General features: G+C 39.5%; 1 protein-coding gene across 2 annotated transcripts in view; it reads right to left on the bottom strand.

The window, feature by feature from the left end:
- Window positions 1–4,817: 4,817 nt before the first annotated feature.
- Window positions 4,818–9,981, bottom strand: part of mmaa (metabolism of cobalamin associated A) — a 14,562-nt gene continuing 9,398 nt past the window's right edge. For both annotated transcript variants that reach the window (XM_044114666.1, XM_044114667.1), the window contains exons 6-7: window positions 7,486–7,635; window positions 4,818–6,304 (exon numbers count right to left, since the gene is read on the bottom strand). In XM_044114666.1, the coding sequence (XP_043970601.1) occupies window positions 6,017–6,304; window positions 7,486–7,635 (438 nt within the window). In that variant the 3' untranslated portion in view covers window positions 4,818–6,016. The remainder of the gene's footprint in view (window positions 6,305–7,485; window positions 7,636–9,981) is intronic.

Below are 9,981 nucleotides of genomic sequence, written 5' to 3'. Positions count from 1 at the left end.
TGTGTGCGTAGATGAATATGTGTGTGTGCACGGATGAGCTGTGGACAGGTATGACAGGCTGACCTCCACGTGTTACCAGAGAGAGTGTGTGGCCCAGTGTTACCTGTCATAACACGGACTGCCTGGAGCCCGGAGCAGCAGCCTGACCAGGCCACTGGGCAGCCAGAAATAATAGAGACTGGCAACAGGGCAATGAGGGGTCAGATGGAGGGAGAGACAGGGACGGCGACGAGGAGGAGGAGGAAGGGGAGGAGGAAGGGATGAGGGAATATGACAGGAGGATTCTGCATGCAGGGTTTTTACTCCTTCATGAAAAATCTCCAGACTTTTACTGGATTTATAAATTTATAGAAGACATTTCCTGGATGGACAGACGGACGAGAGAATGGATGGACAAAAAGGATGGATGGATGGACGGATGGACAAACAGAAGGATGGATGGATGGATGGATGGAGGGATGGAGGGATGGAGGGATGGATGGATGATGGATGGATGGACAAACAGATGGATGGATGGATGGGTGGATGGATGGATGGATGGATGGATGGACAAAGAGATGGATGGAGGGATGGATGGATGGACAAACAGAAGGATGGATGGATGGACAGAAGGAAGGATGGATGGATGGATGGATGGATGGACAAACAGAAGGATGGATGGATGGATGATGGATGGATGGACAAACAGAAGGATGGATGGATGGATATTAATGGGATGAGGAATAAAATCTGTAAATATCAACATATTTCCCTCCATCTTGTTCAGGCCTGGAAAACCTTTAATTGGTATTCCAGACTTTTTCCACCAGACTTCATGGAAATGTTTTGTTTGGATGCAGAGGCAACGGGAGGAGCAGCAAAACATTTACTGCAGTGAGAATAATGAGTAAAACGAGTCCATCAAGGAACGAAGGCATGCAGTTATCTTTCACAGCTAAAAATAAAATCAAGAAAATCTTTAATTTCAGTCTCAAATAACAATAACACACTTAATTTCCCACTAGAAAAAAACCTTTCATCGCTTCCCGTTTGTTTCGCCACTGAAAGGCGGCCGGCGTGCCATCGCCCGCCTGCAGACGTCCAACCGTCCAAATTCACTCTGAGAAACTTGGCCGGCAATTAAAAGCTCTGGATTAAAAGTGATTGCGTTTTGTGTCCTGAGGAGGTGCTGCCCGCCATCTTGAGGGGTCTCATTAACATGTCTGCCGCGGGCCGCGCCGAGCGGGGCCACGGGCAGTTAAAAAAATAATGGAGACATTATCAGCGTTAATGTCCTGTACCTGGAGTGGAGGAGATTTTATAACCACCATTGTGATGAGCCACAGGCAGACAGTCTTGCGAAAAAAGGGGAAGGTTGGATAAAGATAACCCTTCTTCTGACCAGACCCCCTGTATGTGTGTTTTTTGATCAGCTCCTACACGTGGGGAGCCCGAGCAGCTGGATTTCATTAATTGAGTGCTGGCAGCGCTCCGCTCTGGCGGCAGGGGTGAGTCACACTGGTGGGATTGGTCTCTCTCTCCCTGATATCATCTTCCAACCATAACTACAAATAATTATTCACTCAAATCCATTACCGGGGGTCAATCAAGTTCCCCAATCTGTTCTAAAGTCCAATTACTGGCGCCAAGGCTTCATTCGCGCCTTCCTGCAGATGAAGGCCTTGCCCACAGGCGACCCAGTAAATTACACACAGCAAACAGCGGAGTGTACATGTGTGGGAGAGTGGGCCTCCTCAGGTGTGTAATAAAGCAGAGGTACATACTGGACTCCCCTGGGGCATTCTCACTGAACCATCCAGCAGACTTCACCGGGTTAAATAGAATTAGCTCCGCGCAACGAGATGCACTTTGAATACCAACTGCGGCTCCGCACTCTACAGGCTAGAGAGCACGCAGCGCGCACACTGAAGCCTGGTATTAACATCCATCTCTGCGGTTGATATAATAAGACGTGTCGCCATGAGGGTCTTCTTATGAAGAGGCAGCAGCGTGACCCATCACAGCCGCATAATGAGCCAGGCGCTACATGTGCTGGGGAGCCGAGCTGTAGCTCACCGACACCATTAAGGAGAGTCCTAATCCAACATTTCTGTCCTAAGATAGGAAAGCACTTTGAACTGCCTCTGCGCTGATGATTGATTGATTGGTTGATTGCTGTTTGCTCTGATTCCCAATTTTTGGGTAATTTCTAATTTCTGGTCTTGACTCAAAGACCAATTTTGAATCAAACAGTGGGCCCCAAAAAGGTCAGAATAGAATCATGAGATGGTAAACGATTCCCAACCAAAGTTTGGAGCCAGACATCCGGAAAAGGATCACTGAAAAAAATAAATGAATAAAAATATCTGAATTTTATTCTCAGAATTACAACTTTTCCCTGTATTCTGATTTTAAACTCAGAATTCTGAGTTTTTCCTCATAATTTTGACATTTTTTCCCTCATAATTCCGACTTTTCTCAGAATTCAATTTTTTTTCACAATATTCTGACCTCTTCTAATAATTTTGACCTTTTCTCATCATTCTGATTCTCAGAGTGCCGACTCTGAATTCTGATGTTTTTTTCCTCATAATTCCAGATTTCTCAAAATCCGGACCTTTTTCCTCAGAATTCCAACTTTTGTCTCAGAAGTCCGACAATCTCAGAAGACTAAAGTCAGAATTAGTCTGATTAGATTCCCAGTCCTAGTAAAAAGCCAGGCAGCTTATCTGGCTGGACAGCTGAGTGCGTGTGTGTGTGTGTGTGGGTGTGTGTAAGGAGGGAACGGACGGTGCTCAGGTGTGAGGTGTGCAACCAGCAAAGCAGCAGGGACGGCTGAAGCTGTGTAGCTCAGCAGTCCATGGCCAGTTTGTCACTGCCCCCCCTCCCAAATCAACCAGTGCTGCTCTGACATTTCCCTCAGTGTCAGGCTTCTCCTTACGCTCTGATCTGAGCAGAAAACAACTAAACTCCAACACTGATACAACCAGCAGGAAGACAAATACAGATGTGTTTCCAGGCTACAACATGCCAGCTCTGACATTTTCAGGGGTTTCTCTCCAGACTTTGAGGCTTTGTGAGGGGAGCAGAGTTCCTAGAATGAAAACAGCACGAAGGCTCTGTTTAGATTTGTCCTACAGACTGCTGACACCGTCTTTCTAATCCTGTCCATTAAACATGAGAAACCTCATCAAAGAGGCAGTCTCTATCCCTCTGCTTACATTCAAGAGATCCAGCAAAATGCTAAACACATGTGCAGCGATTCTGTGTTTAGGCTAAAATGGCCGAACACGAGCCGGCAGCAGTTGATTAAATCTTTCTTAGCGAAACCGCATGGTGTTGTTTACACTGGAGACAACCGTGTGTATACCTGTGTGTGTGTGTGTGTGTGTGTGTGTGAGAGAGAGAGAGAGAGAGACAGAGCTGCAGAACTCACTGTACCCTGTTGCAAAGCCAGAGCAGTCACAGTGTGTATGCGTTTGTGTCAGCATGATGGAGGAGAAGGGAGTTACTCAGACCTAATGAATCCATCTGCATTCAGGGGGCATTCTTCCTCTCGTACGCAGACGGGAGCAAACGAGCAGCGACCTGGGAGTCTGTCCAGCAGCCTGGCAAGGACGGGCACAGATAACCGAACGAACCCAATAATTCCCCCCTAAAATACACAAAGACAGGCTAAAAGCTGCCTTCTTTTACTTTGTGCTGTTCAAGGAATCACTCTTTATTTTTTTCTTGGAGGAGGAGGGGAGCAGGGACTACAGTACAGCCTGTCCTCCAGGAGAGTGGCAGCTGTTGATGTCTTCACCCCCGAGTGACCTGGCACCCTGCGCAACCTCAGTGAGGAATGGATGGAGGACAGGAGGCGTTGGGGAGGGGAGGGCGGTTTGGGAGGTGTGTGCCCCGTCATTAGGGTAATGAGCCCAGAGCTGGGTGGTGTTTGGGAGACCTCTAGTGGGGGGAAATTTTCAAGAATTTCACATACAGAACCAGGTGTTGATAAATTGAGTATTCGCGCACAGCTTTGTTTAATTCAGGAAAAAAAAGGCCTAAACTAGATATTAAAATTAATATCTGCATCAGTCCTGATACTGACAAAAATTCTGGATTAGCAGATCTAGTAAATTCTGTACTCATCCTTTATTTATTTCACATTATATTCAGAATTCCTAATTTATACTTTCTGAAGTATTTGAGAGAAGGTTTGTCAGTTTATTGTTTTTCTGTTTCATATTACTTTACATTGGACTGACTGAACAAATTAAAGTTGTGTTGTTTTTACCCGTTTCACCAAGTTTGTAAAGCTATTGGTGTATTTAAGCATAATATACTGGGGCAGAGTCCTCTGATCAATACTTTGTTGTCGTATAAATACATTTATGTCTGTGATTAATATGATTTATCTTCTTTATTCTTCAAACTAAACCAAGAAAACAAGTATTAACAAGGCGATTAAATCATTCAGTCTAAAACACACATTTTCTGTTTTTATACAGTTTACATCGCCCTATTTATTCAGGTTAAACTCAAAATTAAGTCTAAAGCTGTAGTGAAGTACCCCATCGTTACATTTCTGGGTCCATCTTTTTCTCCAAAAAAAGTTATCTAATGAGATAAGACTTCGATCTACAGCAAAATAAGATGCGACTGCAAATAAAATAAAATGTAAATATAAGTAAATAAATAAAACGGCCAGAAAAAGTAAGAAAAGAAATAGCAACATTAAAATAATACTGTTGAAAATGAAATAATTTGTCATTGTATAATCAAATAAGTCAGTTATTTTTGTTCATTTTTCAGATCTAATACTTCCTACATGAGTTACTTTATGAATCCGTTCATTTATTTCGATATTTATTGTCAGTTTTGGCAGGATCAGTCCGCCGTAGACTTTTGTAGAGAATCTCACCTCGGTATTTTTGGCCCCAGGCAGAAGAGGAAAAGCCAAATCCCAGGAGTAAAATGCTTGCAGGTAACTTTGATCATCCCCCATTTTTCAAATGCAAACAACAGATGAAAAGCTTTGACAATTTCTATTACATTCACTTAAATAAGTGATTTAAGATTCACATTTGTCTTTTATGTAACCGTTTTAATCAGGTTAAAACATCTGCAAAAGACTTCCACAATAAAACAATGTCCATAGCAGCTCCAACAGGGTCATAATTATTTATATACGAAGCCTCTTTTTGTTTAGCTTAATGTTTGAAGATTTTCTTTGTGTTCAATTTAAAGCTGTAAAGTTGTAAATAACCCAATTTGTAAAAGTGAATAGAAAAGGGGTGGGAGCAGAAAAGCCTCAAAATCTGGACTTTTTTCCTAAAGACTGAGAATCTTTAATGTTGTAGTGAAAACTGGACCAGCGTTGACTTTAAAACTTTATCAGATTCATTATTTAGTTACTTATTGCTCTTATTGCCATGGAGATGTAGCGATACACCTCACCCACCACCTCTTACGTATGACGAAGTATTAGGGCCACACTAAGAAAAAAATAAATTAAATCACAAGAATAAAGTCATATTACAAGAAGTCATAAGGGAATAAAGTCAAAATAACACAAGCTTGAAGTTGTATTAATATGAGAATAAAGTCAGAATATTTCAATATTTCAAGAATGACACATTACCTTAAAGTTGTAATATGACTATTCTCGTAACACAACTTATTTTCCTATTATTTTGAGTTTATTCTGAAAATATTCCAACTTAATTCTAGTTGTACGTCTTTCTTCTCTTATGAGTATTCTCAGAGTACTATGACTTTAATCTTTTAAAGTTATGATTATTTTCGCACAACTTAATTCTCGTAATTTTATTAATACATTTTTCTTAAGGTGACCTTCATACTCCATCATACTTAAGAGTAAAAATTAATCAGAATTTGGTTGTTTCTCAGAAAGGCTAAAAACACAAACACTTTTTGTGCAAATCAAAGAGTCACAGCAGTTCACGTCGTCCTGCCTTCCTTGACCAGAGGGGGCGCAGCGACGATGGTGACGATGGATTTGCTCAACTCAAACGTTCTGTTGGCCGTCATGTCACGATGACTCTGAGAAAGCTTTGAGAAGCAGGTCAGCAGCCAGGCCTGGAGAGATTTCTCCCCTGGTGACCTTCTGCTCCAAGCGGGGCAGAGTCCCTCTGACGGCCGGGTGGTTCTGGAAATGCCAGAGGACGTTCTCCTGGATCAGACTCCACATCCAGACCTTCTGCTGGGCCCGCCGCCGGCCCTGCAGCTCACCGCTGCTCAACATGGCTGCCCTGTACGCCTCCATCTTGGCCCAGACTTCTGGGATACCCTCAAAGGTGTGGGCGGAGGCACGGACCACCTGAGGAGGGGATTTGTGAGGGGTGGGTCCGGGTCACAGGCGAGGATTAAAACCCTAACTCATCTGACAAAAAAATAGTCTGATCCTCCTTCCACACATCGGCATGAAGAACTATCCAGACTAATTTGATTGTTTTAGATTATTTTACATGATAAGCACACAAGTCTTCATATTTAGTTGTGGTTTTATGTGAAAAATAGGCAGAGTAGCACATAGTGGCAAAAAAATGTTACCTGAGTAACTTTTTGAAATGTTTCTTCATTTCAAAGGAACATTTGAAACGAAGGAATATGGTACAGAAAGTTTTAACTTTACCATACTTTTTACTTTTACTTGAGTAATGTAAAGTATCGCTACACTTACCTGAGAAAAATTTCTTGATACTCTACCCAGAGTGAATACACAGAAGAGAATTAGGGCCACCGAAAAAATTCTTTTTTTTTTTTTGGTGGCCCGAATCCTCTTCCGTAGTGAATAACTTTGCTGAATGAACAGATTTGTTTTAACCAAAAATGCACCAGAGAGAAAAAAAACCTACAGCTTGTTAAAGTGTTTGTTTTTACACAGTCTTTGTTATTCTAATATTTATTTCTATCTGCTATGTACATTTTTTTTTTCTATAAATTTCAGAAAGAAACTTATCCATCTTCTTTTCGGCAAGTTTTATGCTTTCCTTTATTTTAAAAATTAAAAAATTGAAGTAAATGGAGTTCTTTAAAAATAAAAATAGTTTCTTTTTTTAAAAGGTGTTGTAATATTTGCAGCTCTAAAAGTGTTATTTACAATATTACATTGATCTATCACAAAAAACTTTAGGGTTGTAATGAGACACAATGTGTAAAAGTTGAAGGATATGAAAACATTTGAGATGTTTGTTGTGTCATGCAAAGCAACACTGAATGTAGAGAAGTGAGTTAAAAAGGAGAGAAGACAGCAGACTCCACTGATGCTAACAGACTCGCTGAAGGGAAAAGGTCTGGAAAAACGCTAAAATTGATGGTGATGGAAGCGATGAAGCTTTTGTTTGAAAATGAAAGATTTGAGTAAGAAAGGAACAAGGTCAAGGCTGAGATGGAGCATGAAAAATACTATTATTACGTCTTCGTTATTGTCAAACCTTTCCTCCGCCCTCCTGTGTCGGCTAACATGCATGCAGCCATCGTCTCCTCACACAGACTCACCTTGGCGTTCCAGGATTTGGTTTGTCTCCTCAGCAGTTTCAGGGCGCTGGTGTATTCAGTCTGGATCCGTCTGGCTGGCACCACCAGATCTCCATCTGACTTTGTCACCACCACCATGTCGGCTCTCTCAATAATGCCCCTCTTGATGCCCTGGACAGAAAAATATTTGAATAAAGGAGGTCATTAAGAAGTAAACTCTGACAGATCTGTGCACAGACTGAAAGAAGAATGGTTTTCAGGATCGTTTAAGTTAATATAATTAATTGTTACTCTAACAAAAAGGACTTTTGCAGAATATAGGCATGGAAATTAAGAATAAGTTTTCAATGTTACTCCAAAGTTTTTTTATTTAACACTTATATTTTATAATAATTAAAACTTGTATGCCATTTCTGTTGAAATTTTATCTTTGTAGTTACAATTAGTGCTGCGTCCTATCAATGTTTTCTTGGCTTTTATTAACTGACAGTAAAGTTATGCCACATGATTTCATCTGAGTTCAAACTCTTTGTTGTTTCAAATTATTACCAACACAGCAGGTTCGAAGCAATATAAATTCAATGTTAAGAACGTTAGCTTTAAATAGAGTACTGGATAAAATAAGTTTTGTTTACATGATGAAAAAGTCAATTTCCTCTCAACATTTCTTCTTCTTAGGTCAAACATTTAACTTTATATGATCTTACACAGACTATATTCACTTTTCTTACAGATGAAGTTAAATATATTTTATTTAAACAGGATAGTGCATATTAATGAATGTACAGTAATGCCATAAATGCAACAGTTAGCATAACGCTAATTTCATTTCCTACCGATTGCTGCATCCTAAGTACACAAAGGAGCATTATCTTATCCTTCCTCCAAACAATAACTGTTTACACAGATGGTAGTATTTGCAGTTTTACTCATTTTAAACATTTCCACTGGTATTGCATTTTTTCTGTACTATTCACTTTTCATTTGTTGTTAATAGTTTTGTCTTTAATGCACATTAAGTACATAAAAAGTTATCCTACTCCATTTCACACAGTATTTCTCTACTTTTGCACTATAATCTTGTTTTTTTTTATATATTTTCAACACCTTTGGATTATTGTGTGAACCTACATTTATCAATGCTGCTGTTACACTTCAATTTTTCCAGCATGAGGCAAGAATATTTCTATTCTTCTATTTTTTCAGATAGAAAGCTAATCAAAAACCAAGAACAAAATATACAAGAATGTTGGGTTAAACCTGTTTTAAGATAACTATAATAAAGTACTACTATGTTTTAAAGTGTATACAAGACAATATCTGCCATAAAATATGAATGGAAACAGGGAGTTCCTGAAAGGTGCCTGAGGTTCGATGATCACAGGACTGATTACTGACCTGTCGTTGCCGCTTTACGGACAAATGGCTGAAGCTATTGCTAATGGTGACAGACAATGTATTCCAGCTCCTTTAATGGATAAAAACCTTCAGTGAAAACAAGGATTTTCTGAATTGAACAGCCTCCCCTGCAGGTCGACCTGCTTCTATTTATACCATGATGCTTTATAAGAAAATCCTTCTGGGGTCGCTTAGGCAAATATATGATTGTGGCCTCCAATCAAACACTTTTATAGCTTTTTTGTAAAAGCTACTTAATAGGTTTTAATGCAATGACACAAGCAAATGACAGTGTTGGGGAAACAGTATTCAATGTGATAAAATCATGCAGTTGAGGTGAAATTTATCAGCTTCTGTTAAAACAAGAGGCCTAATCAGTTTAAAATCTTGCAGGTTAAATTGTTTGAATTATCTTTTTGTATGTGTTGTTTAAACATGAGACAGGAGTGCAGAATTATAGAGATTTATTTAAAATGGTAACTAGTTCCAGCTCCTCCCCCTCTAGAAACATTAAGGATCCTCTCACTATACAGATTGCTTAGTGATCATAATGCTATTTTTTATAGTAAATAATTGACAAATATAATTTAGTCAATCTTGCATCTTTGTCAAAGCAGCAGTCTACATATTTTTACCTGTGAAGAATAATAATAAAAGGGCCCAGGATGGAGCCCTGTGGGAACATGTATGTCTGAAGAATAATAATAAAAGGGCCCAGGATAGAGCCCTGTGGGAACATGTAATATGTCTAATTATATATGAGGTGGGAGGGTCTGACACACTCTACAGTGATGCATTGAGTTTTGTTTGATAAGTAGGACTTAAGCAACAATATAACATTCATAGAAAGATTTTAATAAGTATAATCAGAAGAACGTAATCTCTGGCAGTGTGAAACACCTTCTCAAGATCAAAAAATAGTAAATATTTCCCAACAAACATTTAATGTTCTCTATAAAAAAAAGCATACAGTTGTTTCAGTGGAGTGGTGGGCAATTACACCAAACTGCATTAAAATTATGTAATTAGAAACATATTTTAACTTTTTTTTCTAACATTGTTTCAGTGTTAATAAATTCTTCAATCTGATTTTAAGTCTGCATCACATTTCTAATGAAA

This window comes from Gambusia affinis, linkage group LG04, assembly GCF_019740435.1.
Source record: "Gambusia affinis linkage group LG04, SWU_Gaff_1.0, whole genome shotgun sequence".
NCBI lineage: Eukaryota > Metazoa > Chordata > Actinopteri > Cyprinodontiformes > Poeciliidae > Gambusia > Gambusia affinis.
Note: the sequence above shows the minus strand (reverse complement) of the source record. Positions and strands in the feature narration are given on the sequence as shown.